The 16,217-nt window shown below is 31.2% G+C and overlaps 2 protein-coding genes and 1 long non-coding RNA gene across 4 annotated transcripts; 2 read left to right on the forward strand and 1 right to left on the reverse strand.

The window, feature by feature from the left end:
• On the forward strand, positions 5,634-8,137 carry LOC109343202. Its single transcript, XM_019581391.1, has 2 exons — positions 5,634-6,410; positions 7,202-8,137. Exons 1-2 carry the CDS (start codon positions 5,730-5,732, stop codon positions 7,757-7,759), a joined length of 1,239 nt encoding a protein of 412 aa, XP_019436936.1. The 5' UTR covers positions 5,634-5,729; the 3' UTR covers positions 7,760-8,137.
• LOC109343205 lies at positions 7,977-8,968 on the reverse strand. Its single transcript, XR_002107178.1, has 2 exons — positions 8,373-8,968; positions 7,977-8,313 (listed from the first exon to the last, which is right to left on the reverse strand). It is a non-coding gene; the product is annotated as an uncharacterized LOC109343205 (long non-coding RNA).
• Positions 14,574-15,845, forward strand: LOC109343204 (ethylene-responsive transcription factor RAP2-1-like). 2 transcript variants are annotated; one of them, XM_019581393.1, is made up of 2 exons: positions 14,574-14,700; positions 14,941-15,845. In XM_019581393.1, the coding sequence occupies exon 2, from the start codon at positions 14,953-14,955 to the stop codon at positions 15,403-15,405; it is 453 nt and encodes a 150-aa protein (XP_019436938.1). In that variant the 5' UTR covers positions 14,574-14,700; positions 14,941-14,952; the 3' UTR covers positions 15,406-15,845. The 2 variants fall into 2 exon arrangements, with proteins under 2 accessions (XP_019436938.1, XP_019436937.1); XM_019581392.1 differs by lacking the exon at positions 14,574-14,700 and having other exon boundaries at positions 14,714-15,839.

The raw sequence follows: 16,217 nt of genomic DNA on the forward strand, positions 1-16,217 counted from the left end.
TTGCGAGTCACTCAATTATTTGAATGTTCAATTTAAAAAAATTAATAATTACACAAATCGAATAAACTCAACTGCAAATTACAATATTTTGTACAAAATACTATATTTGACATTTATAACATACAAAATATACATTGCAAACAATAGGAAAGCGGGTTGGCAGACACTGTCGTTTGTGCACATAAGATATAGTTCTACTAAAATAAATTTTTAATCAAATTATTACTCTATAGAAGTTTCAAAAAGTATTAAATAATACAACTCACTCTCCAAAGTTACTTCTATTTCACATATATTTTATAGTGACCAAAAGATTTATCATCTTGAATAACAACACAATAATATCTATTGTGCACCAAACGAAAGTGTTTTCAGTCTTTAGTTAGAATAAGCTTTAATGAATATGATTATCAACAACAAACTTGAAAAAAAAGTTAGAAAGGTAGGTAAAAATGTTAACTCTATTCCACACAATACTTGATTAGAATGGGAAAGACATTCAAAAACCAAGTGAACACATCATTTCAACTTTAAATGTGCATGTCTCTTATCTTGAAAATAACAATTTAAGTAGTCAAATGACTACTTTCAATTTTTTATACTTGATCTAATGTTGTGTTTTGATATCCTTTGTGCTCATCCATTACAACTTTTTAATCGACAGATTCATTAGACAAATGTTATCTCCCGTGCCTGTCAACCTGCTTTCCTATTGTTTGTAACGTGTAGTCTATATATTATTGTTCTAAACCTTTGATTATTATTGAGAAGTGATGAATGTTTAGGGATTAAATTGGTAGCTGATTTTTTAATGTTTAAAAATGTCTAAAGACAACTATCTATCTTTGAAGACCACTTGGGGGAACGTGTTATTACTTGAATATTAAGTTTTATGCTTGTAATTAGCATCCATGACCCGTAAAAAATGGAGCATATGATAATGAAAAGAACTTAGAAGTTTCATGTAAATTGGCTTTTCCAATTGTGAGATATTGATTCTTTTTTTATCTTTTTTAAATCAACTTTAATTTTGTTAAGATAATGGCTAATTTGTGAACTAATAGTTAGTTCCATTCATGCAAATGAGTCATGAGTTGTTGGATTAAAAAATATGATAACTGATTATTATTTTAATAATTTTTAATTTTTAGAAGTTGTTAAGCCAATGTATGATTTTTATATAGAAGTCGTCATATCTTTTAACAATATTTGGTTTTGGTAGGATTTTACCAAATTTCGTGTGACCCTTTCACGATTTTAGGTGTGATTTTTTTATTATTATGTAGAAGTCGTGATGTTAATGTATAACTTCTATATAGAAATCGTGATAGCCTTTAACGACTTTTTAGTGTGACTTTTAATGTGTAGAAGTTGTGATACTCTTTTACGACTTCTAAGTGTATTGTATAATCCAACTTCTTTATCGATTATATGATATTTATCAAAAGTCGATATTTGACAACTCGACTTATCAAAGTGTTTAAAATTGGTACCTAGAAGTCGAATATTTGCAAATTGAGTTCTAAATTTTGTTTGTATTCCTCATAGAAATCGTAGAGTGAGATCACGACTTCTAGAAAACTTTGATAGCCAATCACGAATTTAATAGATGAGATTAAGAATTATTTAATCCAAAGACTAATAATACAATTCATATGGATACGAATAAACTTACACTTCTCAACTAAGTGCAGAAGAAGTCACTTCTCAATAATAAGTGGAGAAGAAGTTTATGATTATGGATACGAAGTCTGTATAAACTATACGTTACAAACGATAGGAAAGTGGATTGACAGACACAGCAGTGTCTGTCAACACGCTAGTATCTATAAATCTTATAATGACAATGTATATATTGTGCTCTAAAAATTCATTTTATAACTCATTAATGTTTTTTTGATAAAGAAGCATTTGTAAAGTATATATCACTTTTACTTCCAACATCATCATCCCTTGTCCCTAGTTGCATCGAAAATGACTTTGTCCGTCGGTTAAGTTACCGAGTTAAACACTTCTAAAGGCCCAATTCCCAAACTGAAAACACTGCACTTTGAACGTTAGAAGAATATAAAGCCCCTATTATCCTTCTATGCGATTGTAAGCTTTTATCTTCCGCTCTCTTCTTGTATGTTTATCTCTTCTCTTATCAATTCCTTGCCCATTTAATTCAGTTTTTGTTTACACTCTTCCATAGAATGTGACACCATTCGTTTATTATATTACTTCTATGTTGGAACAAGTTATACTATTGTTCACTGGGGTAATAGTTTGTTTTTAACGATAATATTTAGTACATAGAATAGTAATATTGTATGTATTTAATAGTCATGTTATAGATTTATTGAAGGCCTACTACTGGCTTTATTTTTTATATGGATTTTTTAACAAATATCAACCTAATGCTCAAAGGTCCTTTTTTACGCTTATGGCAAGTTAGCTAAGTCATGTTCTTTGGTTGATCGACATGATATATGAAATCATGTAATCTGCATGAATGATTTGTAGACTGTATGAATTGTGATTCTTATTATCTTGCTTTAAATTGAAAAGGCCATGATCGATGCTTAGATTAATGTTTTTCTAATGAAAAGTTGAACTTCCAATTTCAGAAAAAACATTATAATTCAAGCAATACCGAAATGTCTGTTGGAGTTGCGCGTGGTCGTTTAGCTGCGGAGAGAAAAGCTTGGCGTCAGAATCATCCACATGTCTGTACTAATACCATTTTTCAACTTATCTATCATAACTTGTATTTTCTTCTTTTGAATTTACTTTATCTTTTGTTGATGTTATTATTTGTATATTTCTCTGTTTACCTTTACTAGGGTTTTGTTGCAAAGCCAGATATTGGACTAGATGGATCTGTGAATTTAATGAAGTGGAAGTGCTTTATCCCTGGCAAGGCTGAAGTTAGTCCAATTTCTATTGTTCATATCATATATATATTCAATTACATGCCCATTTTAACCATGCTTATTGTTTGTATCATTGCATGAGGTATGATTAGTTTGAGAGTTAAATTTTGAAGGGTAAAGAAAATAGAAGACTTGAGAGTCATGAAATACATTTCCCTTCATTTCCCTCCAAAATCTAATTCCTAAACAAACTTTTAGTGCAAATATTGTTATACTCTCAACCAATCATATTCGTTCTTATATATATATATATTATCATAGTCTAGGTCAAAGATTTTAAGCTTTAACTTACAATCTATAATTTGTTATCTTTTCAATTGTATCCTTATGTTTAATTTACTTTTGAATTGTGATTAATTTGAACATTTAAGAAGTGGACATTGTAGTATATACACCGTATGTGTGTCTCACATTTTTGTTGCTAAAAGAGAAAATTATACAAGCAAATGAATAAAAGTTATTTAGTATTGCATTTGGATGTTGAATTTTGTAGACTCTTCACTGAGTGACTGGTCAATACTCAAATCAATCTAATATTTCTGTTTATTTAAATTTATACAATTGGTCTTATTTTCCTTAAACGTTGATATTGTAAATTTACTAAAGACTATTTATTCAAATTACAATATTATTGCAATTGTGGCGATGAATATATTATTATCCGATTATATCATGTCGTCATAGCAAATTATAAAATATTTTTTAATCATATAGCGATTAAAGTATATCCTGGTATAGAAAGATAAGTTATCTCATCTGGCCATTAAAATCATGACATGTGCTCTATTTAATCATTTTCTAAAAATATGTCTAAAACCAAATAAAATAGTACGCATATCATAGAATTTTACTGATGAGGAGATAAATTTCTCATAGTATATTTTGATCAAAATAATACCAACTACTTCCCCAATTTATAACAGCTATAGACTTTCTTCATCTTGGTTTTATTGATATAGTGAATACTGCAGACAGATTGGGAGAATGGACATTATCCCATAACTCTTGTCTTCAGTGAAAACTACCCATTCCAACCTCCAACGTGTGAATTTCCTAAAGGGTTCTTACATCCTAATGTCTATACTGAAGGAGAAGTATGTCTTTCAATCCTTGGCTATGTAAGTTTTACTACAATTGATTCTGTTGGAATCTGATTTTATTATTTGTTCCTGATTCTTATATTTGGCTTTTTTCATGGACTGGAAACCTGAAATTAATTTAAAGCAAATTCTTGTGGGTATTCAAATACTGCTGAACAATCCTAATCCCGCTAGTCCTGCAAATTCTGAATTCAATAAGCTTTTTGTCCAGGTTCTTCTCCATTCATTTGGATCATTCTAGTGTATCTACATCTGAATTGTTAGTGCTTTTGTAATGCGTATATTCCTTAACAATGTTTCTTTGACATGTAGGATCGTGATGAATATGATAGAAAGGTTCGAGAGCAAGCCAAAAATTATCCGCGTGTCCTTTAGTCTTTTCCTTTGTTTGTTATGTGGTGATCTCCATTTTTAGCTTTGATGAATTTTTGCTATGTGTATATACGTTCAATATGCTTATCGACCGTGTAATGCTGTATTTGTTGAATTGCTTGTAGAAAATTCTGTCTTTCATTAATTAATGAATTAAGATTTTCTATCTCATTTCTCTATGTCTAACCCATAGATCATTACTACCAATAGAGATATTTTGGCGTAAATGATTTCCCATTAATAACTAATAGTAGGTGTATTGGGAGTTGGAATTTGCTTTCAATCCAATGTTTAAGTGGGATAAATTGATAATAGTACGTTAATGAAGATATTAAATCCGTATTTGTTATTATATTATGCGATAACAATATTGTTATTTGTGAGGCATGTTGAAAATAAAATTTAGAATTGATAGAGGTGTCTAGTACCGTACTTTTAGGATATTATCTTCTCTCTATCCTCATTATATTATTAGCAATGAATAAATCCTAGTAAATTATTATCAATATTCAGTGATATCTTTCGTTTGGAATAAGTGTATATATAGGATGTGAATAGAAGGTAATGCCATAATCATGGGCAAAATAATTTTATTGAAAAAGTATAAAGGTACTAAAAGTTACATATAGACATTACAAGGAGAAAGAAAAAATTAATAAATATCCGAAAGACAATTTAAGGGATTTGTTGGCCAATCACTGTAAAACCAGAGTTTGCTTATGCAATTTCATTTCACTTTTATTAAGTCAAATGTATCCTAGATAGAAGTTTGTTTGAAGTTGAAAATAATTTGTTTCTATGTATCTAAATTAACCACATGGTTGTCGGCCAAATAGTGGTTCAGTGTTTCATGTAATTTGAGTTAATAGGTAAACGTGTCTGTCCTATATGTGTTATTTTATGTTTTATGACATGTGATTTGTTAAAAAAATATTTGATAATTAATTTTTTAATTTAAATATATATTTTTTCAAAATATACTGAAGAAAAAATATATATATTCTAATTCATAAAATGAAATATATAAAAATTGAATACCTGGTACTGTATATAATATGGTCAGATATCTTCACGAAGTCTGTCGACAGACTAATAAGAATAAATTTAATTCTACAATTAATTGATAAAAAATATTTAATTATTAGACTTATAATCTAAAATATTTAACCTTATAAGACAGCACTGATGAAAAAGGTATTTTAACCTTGACAAGTTTTGATCTGGATTAAATATACCCCCTACCCGAATACTGTAGCCGAAGAGGCTCATCCACGCTACTAGCTCCTTATCCTTCTATCTATCCCAACAAAGTGTGGCAACTAGTTATGTGAGGGAACGAATCATGAATCCCCTCTCACTCCCTCTCCACAATGCTAGTTCAATACACTTCCCCTTACACCCTTTCCTTTCTTCTCTCTCCCTTATCAATCCCAATCCCAATCCCAATTTCACAACAAAACTCTCTTTCAAAAAACAACACCAACAAAATATCCAATGTTTTCAAATCAAAGCTTGTTCCTCATCCTCATCAATCGAAATCGACATGGTTCAAAACTCCCAAGGCATCTACGCTCCAAAACACAACAACAAAGTTGTAGTTCTATGGGACCTCGACAACAAACCTCCACGTGGCCCTCCCTACCCCGCCGCCGTCTCACTTAAAAACATCGCCTCCTTCTTCGGCGAAATCGTTGATATCTCCGCCTACGCCAACCGCCACGCCTTCATCCACCTTCCTCATTGGGTCATACAAGAACGGAGAGACCGTAAACAACTTGATATCATGGAACGGAAAGGTGTTGTTAATCCGACGGAGCCTTATGTTTGCAGCGTGTGTGGTCGGAAGTGTAAGACTAACTTGGACTTGAAGAAACATTTTAAGCAGCTTCATGAGCGAGAGAGGCAGAAGAAGCTTAGTCGAATGCGATCGCTTAAGGGGAAGAAGCGGCAACGGTATAAGGAGAGGTTTGTTTCTGGGAATCATAAGTATAATGAGGCTGCTAGGTCCTTGCTTAAGCCTAAGGTAAGGTGTTAATGTTTCATCTCAAAATCAATTGACAATTAGAAAACCCGACGTAGGAGAACGATGGAAAACGAAAATACTTGGGACTTACTTCCCTACATACCTCCTCCACAAAAGCCTAGACGAGTCGAAGAGTTACATCTGACTTATGATTAAAGGGTGTATCTTGACCCATGATGATTGAAAAGAAATTGAGCTGTGACTCTCATACCATAATATCGTGTTAAAGTTTTATCTCAAAACCAATTGGCAACGAGAGGAGCCTAACTAGTATTTAAATCATGCCCAAGAGAACGAGACAATTGATGTGAGATTTACTTCCCAATAGATTCAGTCACTTTAAGATAGTGTTTTGGTTGATATGATAAAATAGGACCAAATAGAATGTTAGTTTTGTTTTGCACTGTTTTGTTCTAATGCAATAGAACATAGCATGAAATTTAAAAATAGAACATTTGGGTGCCAAGTGTTATCTAAGCATTACACAGGCTGTGGCTCTTCCTTCCGTGGTATATTTTGGCTTTTTATAGACTAGCTTATAAGCTAGGTGAAATCTTATAAGATATGGAGTGAAAGTTGAGATATTAAGCTGGCCGATTGAATAGGAGATGTTTTGTTATATGAGCTTATAGGTAGCTTGTGTTTGGCTGAATATGACTAGTTTATAAGCTTCTTGATAGTTTTAGTGAATGCACTTTGGAAAATTAGATACATATATTTACTCAAAAATACTAAGTACGTGTATATTTATATATTTGTGTGTCTTTGATGTTTTCTGGATCTGTTTCTAGGTGGGTTATGGGCTTGCTTCTGAGTTGCGGCGAGCTGGGGTTTATGTGAAGACTGTGGAGGATAAGCCTCAGGCAGCAGATTGGGCATTGAAGAAGCAGATGCAACATTCAATGAGTAGAGGGATTGATTGGTTGGTTTTGGTTTCTGATGATTCGGATTTTTCAGATATGTTGAAGAGGGCAAGGGAGGCAAGTTTGGGGACTGTGGTTGTTGGGGATTGGGATAGGGCGTTGGGGCGGCATGCTGATTTGTGGGTTCCTTGGATTGATGTTGAGAATGGAACTGTTTCGGAGATGGATTTGATGCCCAAGAAAAGGGACAGGAGGAGGAGTGAGGGGTTTGTTGAAGAGGATGGGTTGTTTACTGTGTCAAATTTTAATGGAGATGTTGATGGAGTGGAGAATTTGGATGAGATAATGGATGATTTTGTCGGAATGAGGACTAAGTTCAATGATTTGATCATTGAAGATGATGGTGAAGAATGGGAAGAACAAGAGGATTACATGTCAGAAAGTAGCGACGATGAATACACAGAAGATGACAATGGGTTTTATTGAGATTGAACAAATTGTTGGATTGCTAATTGATTCCCTTTTCAGAATCAATGACCCAAATAGAGATTGTATGATGTTAAATTAAGGATAATGTGATATAGCATCTTGGACTAGGAGGGTTGCATCTGAAGATGGATACATGCATGCAGTGTTTGGCTACATCTAGGTTCCTCATTTGTAGAACGAAGTCTTTTGTTGGATGCTGCCTTCAATTTTTTTACCATCAATGCAGTAGTCTCCTAAGGTTCATGCTTACAAATTGTAAGTCTGAACTATTTCATTATCTTTTTATGCTTACATCGATTTTATTATTAAGACCAGATTTATTTCTGAAGTAATAGTAATCTTCATCAATAGAAAAATTGCAGCATGGCATGGTCATTGAAGCCTCAATTGTCCATATTTCATGCTTGAGTTCAATAGGATTATATTATTTTGTTTACAGCTTGTGCCTGCTATGTTAAGTATGTGTGGGGAGCAAACTTTGATGCACCATTTTTCCTTAGGACTTTCACATCATTTTACCTTGTTCCAAGTTCCAACCTCCATCAAGGTATCTTACATTATTTAAGTTAGAAGTCAACCATACCGAGAAAGCATGTGAGACAGTTTATACTTTACATCTTCTCATTTATCTTTGGAGAATTATATTCATGGATCTAGTAGTAGTATTTAGGTTTTACGAGCTGCTAAAGTTGTTTGGAGGCAAATATGTAGATAATGGATCTTTGCTGATGATATTCTGTGGATATAAATGGAATGCTTGAAATTTGGAAGCCTAGTGAATTTTCTGTATGTTGGACCGTAGATCCCAAAAAATTTCTACTACTTTCCCTGAGATCACCAATCATAGATTTTCTTCTGATATTGTAGTGGCTTTTATGTGCTAGAGCACAATTACATCCTTTGGTCCATGTACTCAACTCTATCTCGTAAGGAAAGGCTTCGTTTGGTGTATCATCATCCATGTTTTACCAATCATTAAAATGATCTCTAAGGGTTAAGCTTTTATGCAGTTTAAAATAAACTACAGAGGACCATAAACTCGATGGATGATGATAGAGGAGGAACCTGAGAATAGAAATCTGTGTGCACTTTGTTCTCTAAAATTGTCTGTTGAACTTTGAATAAGTATACACTAGTTTGCACTATCAAAAGTGAGTTGTACTCACTTTCATTATGCACATTGGTTTCTACTTTCCAGTGTGGTTGGCCTAGCTTTCGGAAAAAACAATTTATTTCAATGATTACGATATAATTAGAAAAATAAGTTGAAGTTGAGATCATATTTTTTGGTACTACCAAAGGTATAGTTTCACTCTTTAGGTATGAAACTAATCACTTTCAGTATGTGTGGCTGTCCCTCCCAAAAGGACGAAATTATATTTTGTAATATGTATATGTTAATAGGCCAAATATACATCAGTGAAGTGAACAGGAACCTGGGTGTTGATTGAGCAGTTACATTCTGATAGCGAAATTTTATGTTGTTTGTATTCTTGACGCAAACGCATGTGTTTCATACATTTGTGGCGTACTTATCTTTATGGATATCGCATGTGTCTAAGTGAGAATCTCAATAGTGTTTTTACTTTTTAAAAACCAAATTCTATGCTCAAACCAATGGCCACAAGTTTGAGGGGTTAGGTGTGTTTTGTAAGATTATGAGGTAGTTATGAGTTAGTCAACTAATTTGTTTAACTTAAAATAAGTTACTTAGTTGTGTTTGACAATGAAGGTTTACTTAATAATGTGCTAGTTTATATGTTCATATCCCATAATCTACTTAAGGTAACTTATGATTTATAAGTTAGGAACTTATTTCATTTTTTACTTAGCAAATAATTTTACCAAACAATTCTACTTTAGTTATTTAATCAGTTTCTAGTTTTATGTTCTTAGCTTATAAGATTATGTTTTACCTCTGTCTTGCAAACGTGAATGAAGTTGGAAATTGAGAGAAAACTTGTGTTTCAATTTGAAAATCTTTTTCGATAGTTCTACATAATTTTATCCACTTTTGTATGTTTTAAGTTATTTTTTAATAAGTGCGGAATCGATCAAATTTATGTATTATGTGGTTGGATCAAATCGGTTTTGAACTTCTTATGCTAGACTAGTGAAATTCAATCTGATCCAGTCCTACCTATTTTGATCGAAGTTTTACTCAAAAATAGATCCGCACTATTATACCCATATTCAGATGTGAATCAAACAAGAATGATTTAATTGTTATGGGATTCACAAAACAAATCACACTTTTACGTGTAATATATATCTATTAGTGGAAAGATTTATCTATAGTTATTATATCATTCATTTGAATTATCTTTTATGAAGAATCAATGATAATTAAAAAATGAATAAATACATTTTCAGTGTATAAATTTTTTCTCTTTTTAAGTTATTATTATTATTGCATATAAGTGCACTTTTTGTAAAACCAAGGAAACAGACATAATGAAGAAATACAATTAAAAGCATAATTAATTAAAAATAAGATCAAATAATCAGAAATACAAACTAATTAAAAATACAATAACTATGAGGAAATTATTAGAAGGTTGACATGTAGTGTACATTACAATTTACAGGTGTATCCTTCTATTATTGCTGGGAGGGAAAGTAATCCATAGGTCCATCTACCATCTTTAATCCAATTAAAAAAATGATATTTCATTAAAAATCAAATTTACAAAAAGATAAATTAACAATTCTATATTATTTGTTAGAATTTGAGTGGCTATGAATATATACATGTTTTTTTTTAACCTGTAATCTTTCTTCTCCATCTGCTACCCACTTTTATCACATGAATTCATCCAACTGTTCACATACCACATGTCTCGCCCACTCACATATTCATTCTAATCAATAACAGGTTAGGGTATTGGTATAATAGTACAGTGATTTGACAATTAAATCGCATGTCGGTTAAACAGACATGTCTGCTTATATTTCTATATATATAAACATATAACAAAAAAAATTCAAATAGATAAATACTCAAATTTATAATCAATATTCATAATCTACTCAAAATTCACATAAACAAACAACTTTGAGTATTTAACAAATTTAAAGTTTAAATTACAAAATATATATCAATCCAAAAGTATCACTTAACAACCGCAAAATATAAATAAATGATACAAGTTCACAATTCATTCTACAAAATAAATAAATTTGGAATTTTAACATTTAAGATCAAGGAGTTAAAGTTGTCTCATATCGAGATTATACTTTTGCACTAAATCCTATCTTCAGACATTACTCCAAGATTATACAAATGTCACTGAGATTACACACGAATGTTAGGAACCAAAATGTGTAATTTAATATGCATTGGAAGCATGTGCCTTGAAGTGTTGAAGAATAGTTAGAAAGATGAGTCACCTTGTAATGGGTTTTTAAGTTTTTCTTTAAAAAAAAAATTGTGTATAAACCAGCCCGGTTTAATCAAATACTGGTCAGTTCACCGGTTTTTAACCGGTTTTGATACTTGGCCGGTTCAACATCTGTATTGTATCGGTTAGGGGTTCGGTTCACCAGTTTTCTAGTCGAATCGACCGGATACAGTTTTTACATCATTGATACTAATTATCATTCTTAGATCAAACTTACGTATATCTAAGCAAAAAGTGTCTGCAAATCCTAATCCATTAGTGGACAAAGACTAATTGGCTTTTTTTCGGGTATCGACTAAGAAAACAAAGGAGGCAAGTTTGTATTAAAAGCTGTTATTTAATAAATTTAAAAAAATGCATTTAGTTTAAATATTGGTTTATTAACTTCTTAGCCAATGGTTTAAAGAAACCAATTAGCAAGTCAAACAACATCCCCCAATTCTTTTAGAGAAAAAAACACATGACATTACCATCTAAAATCTATAAACAAGAATGAGAAAAATAGATTCGGAAAGATTAATTTTAATTATATTAAAAAATTAAGATAAGGAAACTCAACCACCAAAATGAGGATGATCTATTGTACAAAATCTTCTCCGGCACAACTATGGATTTTTTGACAACTATAAAGTAATATTGAAAATTCTTTATTTAAAAAGAATATGTATTATATCTGATTGGATTTATGACCAAGATCGAGTATACATTAATATTGATCTGATTAACTTTTATTAAGGTGAATTTAATAACATATTAATATTTAATATAAATTACTTTAATATTTCATTAAAAGTGGTTTTAGTCTCATTACATTAATCAATATCTCAAATCTTTAAAGATGTAATTAATTTTGTGAAAAATGAATTTGATATTCTGGCTAGCCCTATTATTATTCTTATGTGTAAAAGAGATTATTAGTATTTGGGTTATTTTGTTGGATCTCGATTATAACAAGTCTCAGTGGATAGTCAAAGCTTGAGCTTTGAATAGAATAGAGTAGTATAAGGTATGAAGAAACATTTCCAATATCATGAAAAACATTATTTGTTAGATTTCTGAAAAAATATTTTGACATTCAAGTAAGTTTATAGGAGTATAATTAGAGAAAAGATAGAGAATACAATATTTATTCATTTCTAGGTGGCGTTACCTATTTATACTAAGTGAATTGGTTTGTGGTCCAATGGAGAATAATCATTGTTGACACATTCTTTTAGTAGTCTCACTTTGAAAATGTTGTAAATTTAGATTGCCTTTGTTATAAGGCAACGTGAACATGTAGACAAGAGGCTCTTTGATATAGCATATGCTAAATTATCTTATTTTATCAGTGTTATCATTTCCCTTATTTAGGTCGATCCCCTGAACATAATCGACAGACATAAAAATTAATTCCTAATATATTATAAGTCATTATTTTGATGATTTTATTTGTCGGTTGTTTTTATAAGTTATATATATGAAGCATGTATTATTTTTTTAGTATTTCCTTTTATTCATTAATGAGAATTACTATATACATTTCTCTTTTGTTGGTCTCGTGGGTGAGTATGAGATAAGCTAAGAGTTAAGACTTGTCTTTATTCAATCATATGGCTATGTTTGGTTTTGGAAAAAAGTGGAAGGAAAGAGAATTGAAGGAAAGAAAAAATAGTAGAAAATGAGACAATAATTTTATTGTTTGGTATAATTGAAAATGAAAGGAAAGTGAGAGGAAAAAAACACATTTATATATAATGTATTGAAAATGACATAATGCCCTCATTATATCTATATAATTATGTAAATATCTAATTTTTAAATTATATAACTAAATAATTTATTTTCATAATATTAATTAATATTTTTTAAGTAACATATATTCCAAGTTCAATAACAATATTTGTTTATAAAATTCAAAGAAAATTATTAACATTTTACGAATATCCTTTTCACAATAGTGTGTCTATAAGAAAATATAACTAATATTCCACAATTACTTTTATATTTTTAATCATCTCACTTCTACATATTTGTGTTTTATCTTTCTAATTTATTTATTATTTGTTACTTTGTTGATAATTTTAAGTAATGATATTTCTTTTTTCTTTTCACTTCATCTTTTAGCATACATAATTATATTTATTTGTAAGCTCAAAAGCAACAAAAATAAAATTAAGTTAACTAATTTCACATAAAAATGAATATAAACAAAGAAATTTAATGCATTGTATTTATTTTCACATAGATTATTATTTTTTCAATACATGATGAAGGGCAAATTTGGAATTTTTGATGGTTTTCCTTCATTCCTTTATTTTCTTCCCAACTTAGGGAGGAAAAGTTTTTTGTGGGACCCATGTATATTTTTTCCTTCCTCCCTATTTAATTTTGGAACCAAATGGTGGAAAATGAAATTTTCCACCACTTTTCTTTCCTACTCTTTTCTTTCCTCTCGTTTTCTATACAACCAAACACAATGTAAATGTTGGTCGGATAATTTTTTGAACTTATACTTGGTCCCTGATCCAAATCTAACCCAACCCTAAATATTGATTGAATCAACCATTAAACCTGGACCTGATTAAGAGCACACTCATTTTAGATAATGTTTTCTCAATATTATTTGTTATTGTGAATATGTAATTTAACATATAAAATGATATGTGTATATATATTATTAACCTCATATATATGATGTAAAAATTAGAGAAACAATGATACTTTCTACCAAAAAAGTGATATTACTGAGTACACATTTGAATAGAAACACATATAAACATGATGAGTAGATGATTATGGGACAGGTTGGGATGGGTCATGTTTCGTCTCTACCAGAACCTAAATATTGACCACGTCTAATCTTTGAACCCAAACTCGGCCCTAGACTCGATGAGACCCGAACCTATTCATGTCTGATCTTGATCAAGTCGTATTAGATAGGCGGATATGGTCGTGTCCTCCTCACCCCTAGTTAGTCTAGTGGTGTAAAGTATGTTAAATTCTTAGCATAACTAAAAAATCAAAATTTCAATTATTATGAACGAAAATTGTTGGGAATGTTACATTCCCAAAATGATTAATTTTTTACTAATAGTGTGGGTTGTCCTTGATACTACAAAAAAATCCTTTTATTAAATTAAAATTTATGAAGATAAGATTGTTACTATCAATGTTATCCGATCATCATATGAGTATGGAATTATTTCCTTTTAAACTCTATGAGTATACCTCCTATGAGATCATTTCGAGAAACCGAACCTAACCTTTTTCTATCGATGTAGCAGGCTTTTTTTACTAAATATCAAATCTAGTAGTATAGTAAGTATATACTTGGCATATTATTGTGATTTCAATTTAAAATTATTATTAGTTTGTGATGGCTTGTGTCGGCCATCTTGGACTTTATCTTGAAGGAAGTCAACGTGTCGACCCTGCCAGCCAACACATGGAACGCACATCTCTCCTCTTTTTATCTCTATCCAACCTTCATACTTCATACAATTTTCTCTTCCCATATCAATATAAATGATTTCATCAGCAACAACATAGGAAAGTGTATGGTGTATCTGAATATATAGAATCTCGCTAAGTTTAGTCTTTACTTTTAGTTCTCAAGTCTCAACTGTTCCATTTTTGTATGGGTCCTATATGTCAATGTCCATAGGTATATATATATATATAATAAGAATAACCTAGGTAGTAGGTACTTATTATAACCACTAGTTTAGTTTCGTTTAGTTATTTTTCTGATATATGGGTAGGTATAGTATGGAGGAGAGAGATTGTTGTTCCAAGAATTCAACAACTATGATAAGAAGCAGAAGCTGCAGAGAGAAGAGAAAGCACAAAAAAGAGAGACAAACGAAACCATACTATGGGATAAGGATGAGGAAGTGGGGAAAGTGGGTGGCGGAGATAAGAGAACCAAACAAGAGGTCAAGGATTTGGTTGGGTTCTTACTCCACCCCTATCGCCGCCGCACGCGCCTATGACACCGCCGTGTTCTACCTGAGGGGTCCTTCAGCTGATAGACTTAACTTTCCGGAATTGTTGTTCCAAGACAAAGACGTTGACTTTTCGTGCCGGAGAGAGGATATGTCTTCTGATTCTATAAGGAAAAAGGCTACAGAAGTTGGTGCTAGAGTTGATGCTTTGCAAATAGCTCTTCATGCCTCTTCCAAGAATAATAATTCATCTTCTACCTTTTCCCTCAAGCCTGATTTGAATGAGTTTCCAAAACCTGAAGATTCCTTCAATTGATATAATACATAGAACAAAGATCATAGGGTATTCCATTTATTGTACTGGATCAATTTTAACAAATAATATAAAATCTGATTGATCCAGGACAAGAATTGGAACAGGAGACATGTGATCTTTTTTCATCATTTATATTTGGTGTGCACTCTCATATATTAATTTTCTTTGGAGACCCAAAAATTACAAAGTGCAAAGTGCATGATTGTTTGGCAGAGTCTCAATCAAATAGTGTCTATAGATGAAGCTTAATGAATATACGTGATATGATGAATATATCTAGAGATGAATCCTGGGCTTGTGTTGGAACTAAACACTTTCCCGTTAATTTGTCTATTTCCCTCGTTTTCTCAGTGAATATAATTGATTTTCTTATTAAAGTACATAATTTCTAGGGTTTTTGCTAACATACAACTGGTGTTATATATTATATTCAGCTGATAGATCAAAACTGCTGGTGGTACAGTTCTAGCTGATTCGTATTCCATTAGCAATAGGAGAATATGAAGAATTAGATATCTTATAAAATATGCGAGGATGATTGTATATTGTTTGCTGATAAAATAAATATTAGTATACTCTTTCATACTACTTCATATATATAAACTTTGGATCTATTATATGAAAATACGAGTGAAATATTATGTGACAATCCGAATTCTTATAAGCAGTAGTTGTAACTAGGAGGTTCTATGAGACGAATCTTATGGTTTGCTCAGGTGAAACGTAACAAGGTGGCCACACTAGATGTGTCGGTTGGTTCGGTGGCTAGTGCAAGCGAAAGGAGTTTTCTGAATAATTGTTTATTCCCTACC

Source organism: Lupinus angustifolius, chromosome LG03 (assembly GCF_001865875.1).
Source record: "Lupinus angustifolius cultivar Tanjil chromosome LG03, LupAngTanjil_v1.0, whole genome shotgun sequence".
Classification (NCBI taxonomy): domain Eukaryota; kingdom Viridiplantae; phylum Streptophyta; class Magnoliopsida; order Fabales; family Fabaceae; genus Lupinus; species Lupinus angustifolius.